At 44.3% G+C, this 16,693-nt stretch overlaps 1 protein-coding gene across 2 annotated transcripts; it reads left to right on the forward strand.

Annotated features, from left to right (window-relative positions):
- The first annotated feature begins 715 nt into the window (after positions 1 to 715).
- On the forward strand, positions 716 to 11,679 carry tnpo2b (transportin 2b). Of its 2 annotated transcripts, XM_076728559.1 has the most exons (24): positions 716 to 895; positions 1,639 to 1,738; positions 1,979 to 2,054; positions 2,160 to 2,309; positions 2,547 to 2,653; positions 2,771 to 2,904; positions 3,037 to 3,118; positions 3,612 to 3,734; positions 3,842 to 3,960; positions 4,054 to 4,114; positions 4,231 to 4,402; positions 4,584 to 4,736; positions 5,120 to 5,345; positions 5,439 to 5,610; positions 5,726 to 5,920; positions 6,065 to 6,223; positions 6,462 to 6,549; positions 6,650 to 6,748; positions 6,836 to 6,931; positions 7,112 to 7,187; positions 7,733 to 7,832; positions 7,967 to 8,041; positions 9,788 to 9,917; positions 10,008 to 11,679. In XM_076728559.1, exons 2-23 carry the CDS (start codon positions 1,640 to 1,642, stop codon positions 9,893 to 9,895), a joined length of 2,670 nt encoding a protein of 889 aa, XP_076584674.1. In that variant the 5' UTR covers positions 716 to 895; position 1,639; the 3' UTR covers positions 9,896 to 9,917; positions 10,008 to 11,679. The 2 variants fall into 2 exon arrangements, with proteins under 2 accessions (XP_076584674.1, XP_076584673.1); XM_076728558.1 differs by having other exon boundaries at positions 756 to 895; positions 6,650 to 6,931; positions 10,008 to 10,145.
- Positions 11,680 to 16,693: the final 5,014 nt, after the last annotated feature.

Below are 16,693 nucleotides of genomic sequence, written 5' to 3' on the forward strand. Positions count from 1 at the left end.
TGATGTGTTTAATAAAGTACTGTGTATTTGGTATGAAGGTCTCTGTTCCTCTTACAAAAAAGATACTAAAATGATGTTTCATGCTGTTAGAGCACTTCCACTTTTTTCAAACTCTAGTTTCAGTAATAGTTTTGACAAGGATTTCGAAATGAAAGGAAGTCGCGATGAACATATTTACAAAGCATTGAAATCCAGCAAAGTAAAGCTGCAACATGTTGCCTCTGTGAAGCCTCTGTCGTTGGACTATTGTTGTTTGTTTCAGTATGTTCATGGGGGCTTCTTCATCCTCCGAGCAGAGATGAATTATCCCAGTCACATTAAGACACATTATCCTAAAAACTGAGCTTCACAGTGGTAGTCAGCCTAATGTTAAGTGGTGTTCATGATATTGTGTCCACGCCCTGTATCAGTTCATACAGTCAGTTATAAAGCAACATGCTGGAGGAGTTTGAAGCTGACGCCATCTGGTGGTCAGAAATGAAACACATTATAAAATGATGCAAAAAAAAAAAAAACATGTCTGTTCATAGAACAAGTATGTCATGCATTTTTATTACTTAACACAAATGTAAGACAACAGCAAACACTGATACATGGTGTGTAGGTTATAGGCTGCATACTCAGTATCTTAACTGTTAGCTAATAAACACAGCTACCTTGCACCCAGTCTTCCACTACGGAAGCCGAATATGATCAAACGGATCACCCGGCTTGATTGCAAGGCATGCAATCTCTGTCACACACCAGCTAACACAGCAGGCACAGAGATCCACTGAGATCAGAAGTTTGTATTTAGCTACGCAGATCGCAGTCATATTTTATTTAATGTTAGTTGTTACAGCGTAGCTGCATCTTTGTCTATAGAAATATAGATCTACCACATCGGAGTGACCAGGTAAAACCTTTCGCGGTACTTTCAAGATGATGCTAGCTAGCCATGCTAGTGGTAGCTGCCGGGGTTGATATGCGACTGCTCTGTTATGATTATTAATGCGCTGCATTTGCGCCGTCTTTGTTGCTTTGATTAGGAACAGTACTTGACAGCGCAACAAGGCGTCCCGGTCGTTGCCGTAAGATATGGTTTTACAGCTGTTTACTGTGTGAATCTTGTATGTGTTAAGTATCGTAGCGATGCTAAGCTAGCTTGCTATCTGGATGAGGCAGACATTTGCGCCTGTACCGTCTGGGCCTAATGTGGAAAAGGCTGGATAGATCGCGGTCGATACTTGGTGTTGCTACTTGTTCATGCAGTTGTAACTTAATGAAGAACACGGCGTAATGGTCCGTTTGGCTTTCATGAAGCCAGAAACGGAAATGTTCACAAACATTAACGCTTTCATGGCAGTGTTTTGCTCCACTGTACACTCACTTACAATGAATGTAGTATTCTGTCTATGGATAAGATTCACGTTGCCAATTGTGCGGTAGCGATACAGTAACCGCTAATATTTCACAAGTTGTTGCTATTAGTAACGGCAGCCATCACATTCTGCTCGTTAGCTCCATCAGTAATCGTTACTGCGTAGCTTACGCTGCTTCTACGTGATTTGAGTAGCAACGCTAGGAGTGCTGAGGTCACAGGTGGGGCTGTGTGTGTGTAGCTCCTAAACAGGTAATGTGTCTTGTTGCGTGCTGTAGGATGGAATGGCAGCCAGATGAACAGGGTCTGCAGCAAGTGCTTCAACTACTCAAGGACTCCCAGTCACCAGACACAGCGACACAGAGAGCTGTGCAAGAAGTATCCTTATGTCTGTGTGTGTGTGTGTGTGTGTGTGTGTGTGTTTGAGATAGATAGTAAGAGAACAAGGTGTGACATTTTGCTTCTCCCATGAGCACTTGTGTACCAAAGTGGATGACAGTGAAACTGACTGGGTGCGTTGTCACGCACATCTGGCTTGTCAAACAGGAACATATTGGATGGTGTGTGAGCTTTTGCTGTGTGTGTTTGGATGGTTGATCTCCTTAACAGAGTCTGCAGAAACTGGAGCAACTCAACCAGTTTCCAGATTTCAACAACTATCTCATCTTTGTCCTCACAAGCCTGAAATCCGAGGGTATGTACATGCACATCAAAAATGACCCCTGCGAATATTTCTGTAGCTGTTTCCCATTTTTAAAATGTATTCATATTCTGCCTCTCCGCTGCTTTCCTTTTCAAGATGAGCCCACTCGCTCTCTGAGCGGTCTGATCCTGAAGAACAATGTTAAGGCTCACTACCAAAACTTCCCTCCCAATGTGGCTGACTTTATCAAACGAGAATGCCTCAACAACATCGGAGACCCTTCACCGCTTATCAGAGCGACGATCGGTGGGTGTTTGAGTGAGAAAGACAAAGCTGCTGTTGGCTGCGTTTTCTAGCCGGTGTGAGTCAGACTGCTCTGTAGGTGGTTAAATTTTTGCAGGTGATGTGGCTGTGTGGGAGCCAGCGCTGCATTTTCAAGATGTTTTGCATGAGTGGATGCGATGGCGAGTTAAGTTATTAGTTACTTGTGAATTTTAAAGCCTGATTCATCTTCGTGTAACCTTTTTGTTTTCTGCCATAAAGGTATCCTGATCACGACCATAGCCTCCAAAGGAGAGCTGCAGACCTGGCCGGAACTGTTGCCTCAGCTCTGCAATCTGCTCAACTCAGAGGACTATAACACCTGCGAGGTCAGGCTCACCTGCGTGCACGCAGAAATACCTTTTTAATGTTAATCTGATAAGTAGATTTTTATCTGTTGCTTTTGTCTTTAACATTCTTTCTTTCTGACTTTCTCTGCCTTTCAGGGTTCCTTTGGAGCGTTGCAAAAGATCTGCGAGGATTCCTCAGAGTTGTTGGACAGCGATGCCCTGAACAGACCTCTCAACATCATGATCCCCAAATTCCTACAGTTTTTCAAGCACTGCAGCCCCAAGATCAGGTCAGTAAAGGTCCAGTCTTCTGCCTTCTCACTGTCTCCACTGGCACTTTGTCTCTCCTCCTCAACTTTTCCACTTTGACTCTCCCTGTTAAAGTCCTCATTATAGATCCCACTTGCTTGTCTCTCTCACAGGTCCCATGCTATAGCATGTGTGAACCAGTTCATCATTGGTCGAGCTCAAGCTCTAATGGATAACATTGATACCTTCATTGAGGTGAGCATGACGGGATTATGTTATGGTTTCATTTCCGTTTTTTAAAGATGTACCATCGTCCCATTTTACTCATCAGACTCAGCTCTTGGCCCTCTCAGAGGTGGACTATGGAGCAATGCATCTGTCTGTTAAAGTTGTCATTTTTTACTGATCTTTGTTAGGGATAAGTTTCATGTTTCCACTTGACTAACTCTATCCGGCTTTATCTACTGTATGCTGTGTTTGTGCAATAGTTGGTATTTGATGCTTGAGATGAGGCGATGCAGGAAGTTGCCTATAATGTAAAAGAGGAGAGATTATTTACTGAACCCTGAAACGCTGTTCGAGTCCTTGTCAAGAGGTGAATGTGGCACAACAGATTAAAGTGCACGTTGTATGGAGGTTGCTTCTGTTACCTCTGTCAATCTATTTCTGCCCCATTTCTTGCCCCCCCCTCCTATCCTCCCCTTCTCTCTCTCCCACCCCCTTTCTGTCCTTGCCTGTCTCTCCTCAGAGTCTGTTTGCGCTGGCTGGTGATGAGGACAGTGAAGTGCGGAAGAACGTGTGCAGGGCTTTGGTCATGCTGCTGGAAGTCCGCATTGACCGCCTCATCCCACACATGCACAGCATCATCCAGGTGAGGGTGGGGCTTGATCTCACAGACCATTTTAAACAGAAAGCACGCGGCGTTCCCTTCGTTCTTCCTCGTCATCATCAGCACCGCTTCTTCTTGTCTGTCACCAGTACATGCTGCAGCGGACCCAGGACCCAGATGAGAACGTGGCTCTGGAGGCCTGTGAGTTCTGGCTAACCCTGGCTGAACAGCCCATCTGTAAAGAGGCCCTGTCTGGCCACTTGGTCCAGTAAGTGCTCACATGCCAACATGTTGGACCTTAAAAGTAGTGTTGTATGAATTTCATCCGTGTAGTAATGTGGTTGTCTCTCCCTTTTTTCAGACTGATTCCTATCCTGGTGAATGGGATGAAATACTCTGAGATTGACATTATTCTTCTCAAGGTGAGCCCCCGCCCCCCCTGGTTAAATCACATATTCCTCATACAGACCCCTGCCTTCTCTGCCGTCTCTTCCTTGTTACCTGTGTTCACGCTGCCTTTCTCTCTGATGTTCTCCAGGGTGATGTTGAGGAGGACGAGGCGGTTCCTGACAGCGAGCAAGACATCAAGCCTCGCTTCCACAAGTCCCGCACTGTCACTCTGCAGCATGAAGGAGGGGAGGGCGAGGAGGGGGAGGACATCGATGAAGACGAGGACGACGATGACGATACGCTGTCTGACTGGAACCTGCGTAAGTTCCAGGCAGACGGGCAGGGCTTGCTTTTCAAATGCATTTTTAGACTTTAAACAATGTTTTTTTGACCAAGGCCTTAATGTTTTATGTTTTGTGTAGTTTTTTTTTCCAACCATAACTGAGAGCATTATTACACTTTCAAAGTTATCTGATGCTGATGGTGATTTCCCTCCTTCAGGAAAGTGCTCGGCCGCGGCTCTGGACGTTCTTGCCAATGTCTTTCGTGAGGAGCTGCTTCCACATCTCCTGCCCCTGCTCAAAGGCCTGCTTTTCCACCCTGACTGGGTCATCAAAGAGTCTGGCATCCTAGTGCTGGGAGCTATTGCTGAGGGTGAGACACAGCACCTACTATTTAAATACAGTACAGTATATATGGGGAGACAGTGGTAGGGAACTTTCCTGGACAGTAAGGTGTTCTATAATGGCTGAAAATGTCTTATATTTTTGTTGTATGAGATGAAGAACAGAACTTTTTTAGTTTTATAGGTGCTTGGTATGCCGATTTTGTCCTGTTGGGACAGAGCCAAGCTAGCTTCCCCCTGTTTCTTGTCTTTATGCTATGCTAAGCTAACAAGCTGCTGGTGGTAGCTTTATATTACATCTGCAGATATGAAAATAGTATCTTCTCACTCTTGGTGAGAAAGCAAATACATTTATTTCCCAAAATGTTGCACTTTTCCTTCTAAAGTGTGTACAATCGTTTTGTCCTTCCAGGCTGTATGCAGGGCATGGTACCTTACTTGCCTGAGCTCATCCCCCACCTCATCCAATGTTTGTGCGACAAGAAGGCCCTGGTGCGCTCCATCGCCTGCTGGACCCTCAGCCGCTACGCCCACTGGGTAGTCAGCCAGCCCCCTGACGCTCACCTCAAACCCCTCATGACCGAGCTGCTCAAACGCATCCTGGACGGCAATAAGAGGGTACAGGAAGCTGCGTGCAGGTACAGCTCTTAGTTTTTCCATGTGTTCTTCTCGCCTGTGTTTTTTCACTTTCTGCTCATACATTCCTCTAACCCGGCTTGTTTCTCCTGCAGCGCGTTTGCCACCTTGGAGGAGGAGGCGTGTACAGAGCTGGTGCCTTACCTGAGCTTCATCCTGGACACGCTGGTTTTTGCTTTTGGGAAGTACCAGCATAAGAACCTGCTCATCCTTTATGATGCCATAGGAACACTGGCAGACTCTGTGGGCCACCACCTCAACCAGCCTGTGAGCACAAAATGCGCACACTTACACCACCATGTTTTGTGTATCATGTATTGAATTGTTCTATTGTGCTAAAAGAACAAGTGAATCACAGGCTGAACACACGTGGGTTTTTTAGGAGTACATACAGAAGCTGATGCCGCCGCTGATAGCCAAGTGGAACGAGCTGAAGGATGAAGATAAAGATCTGTTTCCTCTGCTCGAGTGTCTGTCGTCTGTAGCCACGGCACTGCAGAGCGGCTTCCTCCCATACTGTGAGCCCGTCTACCAGCGATGCGTCACCCTGGTCCAGAAGACACTGGCTCAGGCCATGGTGAGCCACACACGCTCGCTTGCTCACGTGGACTTTACAGTTTATGTTCCCGCTGCTTTACATAAATGACACTTGATCCCACTTTCATCCCACTTTCCACCTTTTCTCTCCACCTTCTCTTTGCTGTGTGTGTTTGTGTATCAGATGTACAGTCAGCAGCCAGACCAGTATGAAGCACCCGACAAGGACTTCATGATCGTGGCTCTGGATCTCTTAAGTGGTTTGGCTGAGGGACTCGGGGGCCACGTGGACACACTTGTGGCCCGCAGTAACATCATGACTCTGCTTTTCCAGTGCATGCAGGTGAGGAGAGCCCCCTGTGTGTGTGTGTGTGTGTGTGTGTGTGTGTGTGTGTGTGTGTGTGTGTGTGTGTTCATGTACTGTTTGTAATGTTATCTCAGTGACAGGGTGGCTTTTATTGTGAAGCAGTCACAGGACGTGCTCTGTATTTGCCACAGATTTTTGCCAGAGGACAGCTCTTCAGGTCTGTCAGCGGTGTGTGTTCACATTTCTCTCTGTCTCTCTGCCTCTTTTGTCCCAGGATACGATGCCTGAAGTAAGACAGAGTTCATTTGCTCTGCTGGGTGACTTGACCAAGGCCTGCTTCCCTCATGTCAAACCGTGTATTGGTAATTATCTCTTTATCTCTTTCACACACACACTCATACAGCACACAGCACACCCTTTTTCATATGTCTAATACGATGATGACATTTGTGTGTCCTGCAGCTGAATTCATGCCTATCCTCGGGACAAATCTGAACCCAGAGTTCATCTCTGTCTGCAACAACGCGACCTGGGCCATAGGAGAGATCTGCATGCAGATGGGTGAGCTGCAGCAAATCTGTTTACACGCTCGTGCTCTCGAATATGAGATTCATTGTCCTGATGTGTGTGTCTGCCTTTATTTATCAGGAGTGGAGATGCAGCCGTACATCGCTATGGTTCTGAACCAGCTGGTGGAAATTATTAATCGACCCAACACCCCCAAGACCCTGCTGGAGAACACTGGTATGATGAATACACAGTTTTTTTAGACTTTTTTTTTTAGACAGATGTTTGTAGTTGTATGCTCAGACTGACAGTTGAAAATCAGGGCAGATTACAGTCAAAAAGGCATTAGCTGGTCACATGGGAGAAACTGCTGTAGTGCACACACTTTATTTTAACAGTGATTCTTTCCTTTACCAGCAATCACCATCGGCCGACTGGGCTATGTGTGTCCTCAGGAGGTTGCTGCCATGCTGCCGCAGTTTATCCGACCTTGGTGAGCGGCCTTGTAATCTCTTTTTCTGTGCATTTCATTCCCCAGCGCCATGACATTTCTGTGGTGTTATTTGATTAACAACATGTGCACATACACAGGCAGCCACGGCAGCTGTCTTATATCACGTAGCACCGCACGTGCACTCTGCATCTCGTCCTCTGTGGTCTGACCACAGCTCATGGTATCCATCCTCTTTCTCCTCTTCCCTCTTTCCATTCTGCACATCATTATGTTAGCTTATTGGGGCTTCATCAGACGATACACTGTTCAGTTTTTTCTACTTTTTTCCTCTTTGCATTTTTGTCTGATCACATTGCTGCAGAGCACAATCGCAGAATTTTAAAGGCTGCAGTACTGACATTCTTTAAATATGTCCTTGAGATGATTGGAATGAGCGAGTAGTGCAACTGAAACGCTGCAGCCTGAGTCTTCTCAAGCTCTGAGTATGACGTGTTCTCTCGTCAGCAAGATAAGAGAGTTCAATTGTTAGCAGTGACGGCTTCAAGTTGAACAGCTGCTAACTGGTTAATAATTGCATGCTGCAGGTGCACATCTCTGCGGAACATCAGAGACAACGAAGAGAAAGACTCTGCCTTCCGTGGGATTTGCATGATGATTGGTGTGAACCCAGGAGGCGTGGTGCAGGTGAGACGCTGTACACTGCAGGCATCAAGTCAATACTGTTAGAGTCTGTGTCATCGGTTGCAAAGGCACAGATGTTTTAGGACTCGATGTCCTTTTCAAACCTTCTCTCCTCCTCCTCCTCTGCGTTTGTTCAGGACTTCATCTTCTTCTGTGATGCAGTGGCCTCGTGGGTGAATCCTAAAGACGATTTGAGAGACATGTTCTACAAGGTGAGTGGCTCGATCGGGGTTAGGAACGAAGTCAGGGTCATATTGAGGAGCAAGTTCTCGTGTTGACACGAGCAGTCCCATCCAGAGGCTGATTTTAATTCACCGTGATGAGACTCTCGCATTCTTCATTCCCCTCTCCCCCCGCTGTGTGAGTCACTGCGAGAGACCTCGAGTGAAGCAGAGTGTGCTCGTCTCACTTTTCTGCTGTGAGCTCGGCAACACAGACACTGCTTTTGTACTGCGGAGAAACGAAGTGAACACGCTCCCCCTCAGGAGTTGCCATGTAAATGCCAAAATGCTCAGCATGCAAATTCGCTGCAAAATCCACTCATGCATGTGTCTACACTGATGGAGGATTTCTGTGATACTTCTCTAATGTCGCTGTCGGGAAATTTAACCAGTGTGTTGACAGCAGAGGGAATTCGTCGTCGGCCAAATTAATCCGGTGAACAAGCCTGTTCTGTATTGCTGCGTCTGTTTGAGTTGACAGTGACTCACATATTTACATAGTTCGTGGCACTTTATTTTCCTAAAATGCGGAAAATATACACTCACTCTTCTCTTGCTGCTCGGTGATGAGGCGTGCTCTGGGTTGGTTGCAGCAGTTAGTCCAGTTTGGCTGCTTTTTGACACCATCAGTATTTTGAAGCAACACATTTTGAAGCCATGAAATGCTGCCAGCGTGGCAATTAAACACCGGGAACATTTGGAAAACACTGTGGATATGATGCATATCAAAATTACTCTGTTTGAGGCTTAGAATGTACTGACAGTACATTTGACCCCCATCTCCCACTCTGTGTGCATTGTATATGTATTTTGTTCCCATCATGTAAGATGCACACAGAAACAGAAACAGACAAGTTTTTTGCTTGAACGTATGAAATAAATGTTGATTGCACAGTGTAATGGCTGCAGAATAATGACGCTGTCAGCATCAAGACGGGTTCCCTATGAGCCTAGCTTTCACTCTGTCTGCCACAGGTACGCTCACCTGGGTCAGGCTGACTGGATAGATCTACTTGTTCATATGAAAATGAACAAACATGATATGTTATCACTGTCTGTCTTACAGTTTCTTTAATTTTGTAAAAGCATAAAATAGCCCAATATCTACGTATCGTAGGAAAACAAATTGATGTGTTTCTCTTTGCGACAGCAGCGTCAACACTAACACCACATGGAAACGCTTTAGGGGGAAAGTTGTCTGTTTCCAGTTTAACAAAGACTACGTGTCATATGAGAGTGTTGGCATGACAAAGACAGATAAAATGTCACTGCTGTAAAAATATCTTAATGCTGCTCTGAAGAATCTGCACTGTCAAAGGTCATGAAACTAGATTTTGACACCGTCCACCAGACAGGGCTGGAAAAGTCAGCTGTTAATGCTGGAGCTGCGTTAGCTTCAGTGGTCAAAATTCAAGAGCATAACAAAAACACCTCATAAGCAATGAATGTGGGGCTTTTGAGGCCCCTGGAGTCACGGGACGTTTGCCTGGTTGTTTAATTCAGCCTTGTTGCAGTCACTAAACATTCAGGACTCTGTTGCTTTTATGAGACCTGGTTTTAATTAAAGAATGATTAGGGAGCTGCTGAAGGATCACGTGGGTGAGGAAGAAGTTATCAGCTCCCAGCCTTAGCTGTAAAAGTGGTAATCTGCGGCCCGACTGCTGAGGAGGTTTAAGATGACTTGAGGGTGTGCCTGAAATTCACGCCTCCCCCTCTGTCCTCTGCCGCGTCCTGCAGATCCTGCACGGGTTTAAGGAGCAGGTTGGGGAAGAGAACTGGCAGCAGTTCTCAGAGCAGTTCCCCCCACTGCTGAAGGAGAGACTGGCAGCCTGCTACGGCGTTTAGATTCTCTACACCCACCCAAGAGGTAAGCCCACACACATCATGTATTAACCTCCAGTCAAAGGTCTGTAAACGTCTTCGCTGAAGTTAACGTCTCCGTGTCCGCTCTCTTTAGGTGAGCCAGCAGGAGGAGGGTGAATGGGAAACTCATCCATCTGTGTATTGCACTGCCCAGATCTGGGGGGAGGGAGAGGGACGCTATTGGCCGCTCCCCCTGACGGACGGCCCCCACGCCCTATGTGTTTGTCCATAGAGGGAGGGTGGGCGGGTGGGAGGGAGGGACAGAGGGACACCTCTAGATTAACTAGGCAGGGACCCGACACAGAAAAACTAACTGGTAGGGACAGCTAGAGAGGGACAGAGAGAAGGACATGGAGGACAGATGGAGGGATAGACAAGTTGGGAAAGAGGGAGGCAGGCAACGAGACCAGCACAAAGAAAGTTCAGGGAAAGCAAGGGAGGGAAATCAGTAGCAAAGCAGGGAAAAAGAGCGACAGAAAGGTCTGTTACTTGGCTGGGTGGACAGGGACAGTTGAGATTTTAATGGGATTCTTAAACTTAAGAGTAACAAATAGCCTGACCGACCGACCGACAGACAGACCAACGTACACGGACTCTCACACACACACTTGCACATGCTGTACATGCAGTACATGGAACTGACTGTGGGTGGCACTATTATTTAGACTTTTTGAGACCTACTACATGTAGTTAGGGACAGACAGGCAGGTGTCTAAACTCTGTTCATTTTCTGGGTGATATCTTTCTTTTTCCGGGGAATAGGATTCAATATAAATTACTTCATCTGTAGTCACTGAATTCTACTTAACTGTAAGATAGTCTCGCTATCCGCATCTGTGTTTCCTACCTTCATTTTTGACCAGAGTGCTGCTTCACAGAGCTATCCATCTATCGGACATATTCCTGTCAGATTTTCTACCTGATCAAAAGAGAGAAGAAGAAAAAATAAGAGCAAGTGTCTTTCCTTGTGGCTTCACAGAAACCATTCCTGTAGGAAGGGAGGATTAGGGCTAACACATTTGTTTTCTCACCAGAGGGGATGAAATCATTGAAAGAAATCACATCCTTAGTTGTCTCTTTGAGATTTGTGTGTGTAAATGTGTGTGTGTGTGTGTGTGTGTGGGCGCGCGCGTGTGCATGTGCAGTTTGTAAATCTTTACTTCGGCATTCTGTGTTAACAGTGTGTGAAATGTGTATTGTTTTTGATATGGTACCGAGCTAAAACTTGACTCCCACTGCAATGTCCTTGGCACCTGTTAACTGTGACCAAGTGTTTGTGTTTGTGTGTGTGCGTTTGCGTGCGTGCGTGCGTGCGTGCAAGGGTGAGTGTATTTGTTTCAGTCTACATTCGTACTGATATCCATTTGATGCCATATTGATATCTTAAGTAAAACAGTGATTGGCAATGTCATTGTGATCTTTAGAATGTTTTAAAAATGGTCCATATTCTCTTTTTTTTTTGTCTTTTTTTTTTTTGCTGCTACTGAGAAGTTTTGTTTCTATAGTGGACTTAAATTCGCACAATTAACGCAAAAAAAAAATATTTGAATTAATGCTATTTTCAGTGACTGTTGTTTTTGCACTTTTTATTTTATTTTATTTGACCTTTTTTCTTTTTGTATGGACATTTTTTTAACCTCACCCATATGATATGTCTTGACCCTAATGTCAGTGTTTGTCATACTGTGTTGCACTGTGAAATTAAGTGTCTTTGACTGGCAACAATATCACAATACTAAATGGCAAATAAAAACAACTTTGTGAAACTGGGACTAATCCGCACTTTTACAATGACTAACTTTGCCATATTGCTGAGGTGTGTGTGTACGTGTGTGAGATCCTGCATGTGTGGGAGATCCTGCATGAATAGGCGAGCATGAGTACTGTACCTTTTTTGCCTGTGAGCATGTATTGGATAGTTAGATGCCGTTCATGTGATGTGTGCACACTCGGGGTGCAAATTGATATTTGTGTGGAAGGGTTTGTAGCCTGCTCCAGCCTACTTTGTGTGCATGTTCTGTGTCTGTTTCCACTGTGTGTGTGTGTGTGTGTGTGTGTGTGTGTGTGTGTGTGTGTGTGTGTGAGTGAGTGTGCGCGTGCAGTGGTGTATGTTATTTCAGAGTAATACAACGGCCCTTTACACACCAACACACCACCTCAATTCACAATGAGAGCACAGTATACTTAAAAAAAAAAAAACAGCTAGGACACTGCCAAAGAGCCGCTGAAATTTGAAAACCGACAATAAGTAGAGGCGAGCTGCTATTTAAATACTCAATATGAGCATCGTAGTGATGTAAACGTGTAAGAACCGAAGGGCTTTCAATTAATCATGGAGTAAGATTTTGCCAGCAAAACCGATTACAGGGATCTATATTTTTTCACTGATATTCTGCCAGTGTTTTCCAGGCCATAGATATTTGGAAATAACTGTTGGCACTTGATTTGACCTAGACTGTGACCACTGAGATAATCCAATCAATCATTAATCGCTTAAATAAAAGACAATCTGAACCCCAGTCTAGTTCCATTTCCACAGTCTCTTAGTTCAAAGCTTGTACAAGAAAATGTTTTTTGGTTGTTTGTTCATTTTAGCTGTTTTTTTTTTTTTATTTGTGTAACCTTTGTTTTTAGTTTCATGAACAGCTGTTGTATCTGAAGGGTCAGTGTACATTTCGTTCGGATGATGCTGTAGTACTGAGTTTGCAGGAAAGAAAGGGTGTGACAGCTTTTCGTAGGTGCAAAGACGATGGGAACAAAGAAGGGACGAAATGAGATGAAGAAGGAATGTCTTTTTTTTTTTCTAAATCCTGTTTATATAATAAAGAGCATGACATTGATGCAATTTGGCAGAAAGACTGGTACCTTTTGTTTTCCTGTGGGTTACATTTGCCAGGCGTGTCCCCTTTCTCTGAAGGCGGGAACGGAAATGAAGTGCTTTCAGTCGACGATATAATTCAATTCATGTGTGTAAAAATTCTGGATTCTTGAAATAAATCATGTTGTGCATGCTCAAGGCTGGATGTTAGAGTGGCCAGTCTGGTGTCTTCTGTGAGAAAAAGACAAGTTGGGGTGTGATGTACCTGTAAAAACAGTAATAATAAATCCAGGCCTGATGGTTAAAGCTGCAGTAAAAGTAATGTCAGAGTTGCATTCTGGCTCTGTGTGTGTCCATAAGTAGAAACCCCTATGAACGACCAGGTTTATTCCACACAGACAAAACACACTTGATATTCCAGTGGTTTCAGCAGGAGACAGGGTTTGTGTGTGTGTGTGTGTGTGTGTGTGTGTGTGTGTGTGTGTGTGTGTGTGTGTGTGAGAGAAACACTGTAAATCTCTACACATGCTCAGCAGCGACTGACTGATCACCTTCATCTACATTTTAATCTACGTGATGCATGATGTGACTCTGTGTTTTCTTCCAAAACCAGCTGCAGCAGGTTCTCTCATTTCCGGCCGCAGGATGTCAGAACGCGGCCAGATCACCTCCACGGGACCTCTGGACTGATAAAACAGCTCAAGGTGTGTGTGTGTGTTAGTATGTGTGAGATGTAAGAGAAGATGGTCAGAGCCCAACAACTTCATAAAGCGGCTCTGGCAGAGTTTCAATGTGGTAAACTCTAATGTGGAGTCAAACAGATCAGCTAAATTCTGAGCTCTTTAACCCCACATTCACATGCTCAGGCCTCAGAGTGCAGCCACTTCACCACCAAATGTGGAACCAAAGGAATAATGAAAAAAGAGAATCGACTTCTTTTGACTGCTACTAATCTTACAATCTACTGAGTGTCTGTTACAACAGTCTGATGATTAATGTTAATGAATGTAGAGGATGCTGAGCAGCGTAAACTGGTGCAGTGCAGTACAATCCCAATCATCCTTTCACCTTCTATGAACTTGTTATTTTTATGCCTTCAGGAAGTGACCAGTACAGCCTGTGTTCTGATGAGAATTGGTTACTCTTTGACAGCGTTACATGCTACTGACCAGTGTTTTCACATGCAGTGATCAGCGTGTGAAGTGTTCTGACATGCTGATACACCTGCTGCCCGATGCATCAGCTAACTTCATACAGATGTTGTCATTTTGTGTGATGTGTGTGACTTTGAGCCCACGTGGGTTCAGATTTTTCGCACATTGGAACCAAAGTAATTGTAAAATACTGTAATTCAGCAGAGTCGAAGACATTTTGTCAGTCTGCTACAGACTTCTGAAATCCATGACACGCCGATGAGAAATGAAGCGGTTCATTTCACACAGATCCTGCTAGAACATCAAAACACGCTGTGACATTTCCTCCGATACGATGACATCACACTATCATGCATTGCAATAAATAATGACATTACACCATATGATGATATTTCCATGACATCAGAATTTTCTTTGACATATTGTACTGTATAATGACATATCACAGTACGAAATATAGGATGCAATGAAGTCACACTGTACTACGACATGCAACCCCAACTCTTTAAAGCCGTGATGCAAAAATCAAACAGAATGTGATCACTTGCTAATCCTTTTTAACATATGCTCAATTAAACAAGAACAAAGACAATATATTTAAGGTTTGACCTCATCAGCTTCAGTGATTTTTGTGAATAGATGTTGTCTTCTCATCAACATCATGTTTCAAACAAGTTTGGCCAGGATCAACTAAAGACTGGGAAAGATGTGGAACGCTCCAAAAACACCTGTTTGGAACGTTCCACAGGTAAACAGGCTCATTGGTAACAGGTGAGAGGATCATGATTGGGTATGAAAGGGGCATCCTGGAAAGACTCAGTCGATCATAGAGGATGGAGCGACATGGACTCAGGAACACTTTGGAAAACTGTTGTTGGTAAACACAGTTTGTTTGCAAATGACTGCATTGTGTTTTATTAAGTTTTACAGAGTCCCACCTTTTTTGGAATCGAGGGTTGAACTCTGACATGACACCATACGATGACATGGCACTAGTCCAAAGCTGTGTTCCATTCCACAGTGTACATAAATGGCACTCCCCACTTTATGGTTAAGAGAACTTCCCCTGACAAAAGATGCTTTGTGAATAACGACCATCTAGGACTCAACTACATTTGTCCAAGGGACAGAATTTTTCTAAGCAGACACTGTGGGGGCTGGACTTAAAAAACAAACAATCAAAAACAAAATACATGTTTTTAGGCATAATTATCCCATTATTGCTAAATATTTTCATTTTCTTATCAAATGAATATCATTTTTATGAGCCTGTATCAGTGTGAACAGACTCTGAAAAAACATGGAAATCATATATGCGTCATTATTTCTTTTGTTTGAATGAATATATTCAATCACTTAGATAGTTTACTATATACATTATATAAGATGATATCACACTCTTGTGTAACATAATACTGTATGACAACAGCACAGTCTTCTGTGGATTCTGTTCTCTGTTCATACGTACTACAGCATGACGTGACATCGTCTGTGAGGTATCCATAATGTCATAGTGATGTCACAGGTTGAAATGGCCCCTGCCCCTATTGGCTGAGTCTGCCACAGCATCTTCATTCAGCATGTAGATAGAGATAACAGTCACTGTCTCCATCCCGTTACATCATTACATCACCCCTGTATTGACGTCATGACACATGATGCAGCGGGTGAGTTTTTGGTCATCGAAAAATGACCATTTGTGACAAAAAAAATGTGCATCTGATACAAACAGTGTTTGAAAGCAGGCATTGTTTGAAGAGATAAAAAGTTTAAGATCGTGCCTGCATGCTTTTACTGCGCATGTCTCTGTTTTGTATCTTAACCCGAACAGGCTTTTCCTGTTCTGTTGGTATTCTTATTTGGCCTTTTGTTTACGTCCCAGCGGATGTACTGCTGTTGTCTGAGAAAGGGCGACGCTTCCTGAATGGCACTCCTGATGGCCAAAGATGACAATATGTGATGATATGAATTAAAGTTCAATGTCTGTTCAGTGACAAATTAAGATGATGATGTGGGTCTCGAGGTGAAGTATCAGTGCTCAGTAAGGGTCTTAGCTTCTCCCCAACACTGACTCATTTCAACCAAAAATTGATGAATTCAGATTTTTAGACAGCTGCATCTCAAATGTGTTTTCTGTTGTTCTTGCCTTCATGTACTCTATACACTGCTTTATCCAGTGACATTACTCATGTGCGGCTCAGCGAGTTTGCATCTACAACATATCAATCAATCAATATCACTCATAAAGAACGTTGTCAGGAAAAGAGTTAGTGAGAGGGTGGCACTTTTCATAACCACTCTAAGTTCAAAACCCTGAACATGTTAAGTGTGCAGCATAAATTACCACGGCGATCTCACCAGGTTAAAAAGAGAGCAAACTTTGTGACCCTGAAAACTCTGCCGCACCACTCAGACGCACAGAATATGTTGACCAGAGTGAAGGAGTGGCACGTCTTACAGAACATAATGAGCGTTCATCGTGGTTTGCATGTTGTTATCTGGTAATGATGTAGAGGAGTATGCTCTGCCACCTGCTAAGGTGAAGTAGCTGAGGATGATTGTTTGGTTTGGTACCTGGTGGGCAGCAGTGCTGTGAGAAACATTGTCATCTCTAACCTTCGAGCCTGCTTGGGTTCATGTAGATTTTAAAGGCGGTTTAAAGGTACATTAGGTCAGAGCTAGAGAACAGTGGCGTCTGTCAACCTCGTGCCCACTGCAGGGCCTGATGAGAGATCCAAACATCCAACATGAACACTGGGTTTCCGACAAAATGCTCGCTCGATGGCACATTTCAAGCTATGTTGATAG

The sequence above is a fragment of the Chaetodon auriga genome, chromosome 4, assembly GCF_051107435.1.
Source record: "Chaetodon auriga isolate fChaAug3 chromosome 4, fChaAug3.hap1, whole genome shotgun sequence".
NCBI classification, from domain to species: Eukaryota; Metazoa; Chordata; class Actinopteri; order Chaetodontiformes; family Chaetodontidae; genus Chaetodon; species Chaetodon auriga.

What these genes read in the sequence shown, in the direction of transcription:
- tnpo2b (XM_076728558.1), top strand. Translation starts at nt 1,640, where the DNA reads ATGGAATGGCAGCCAGATGAACAGGGTCTGCAGCAAGTGCTTCAACTA. An exon ending in GCTGTCTGACTGGAACCTGC is followed by an intron (nt 4,403 to 4,583) that starts GTAAGTTCCAGG and finishes TCCCTCCTTCAG; the next exon opens with GAAAGTGCTCGGCCGCGGCT. An exon ending in GCCACCACCTCAACCAGCCT is followed by an intron (nt 5,611 to 5,725) that starts GTGAGCACAAAA and finishes TGGGTTTTTTAG; the next exon opens with GAGTACATACAGAAGCTGAT.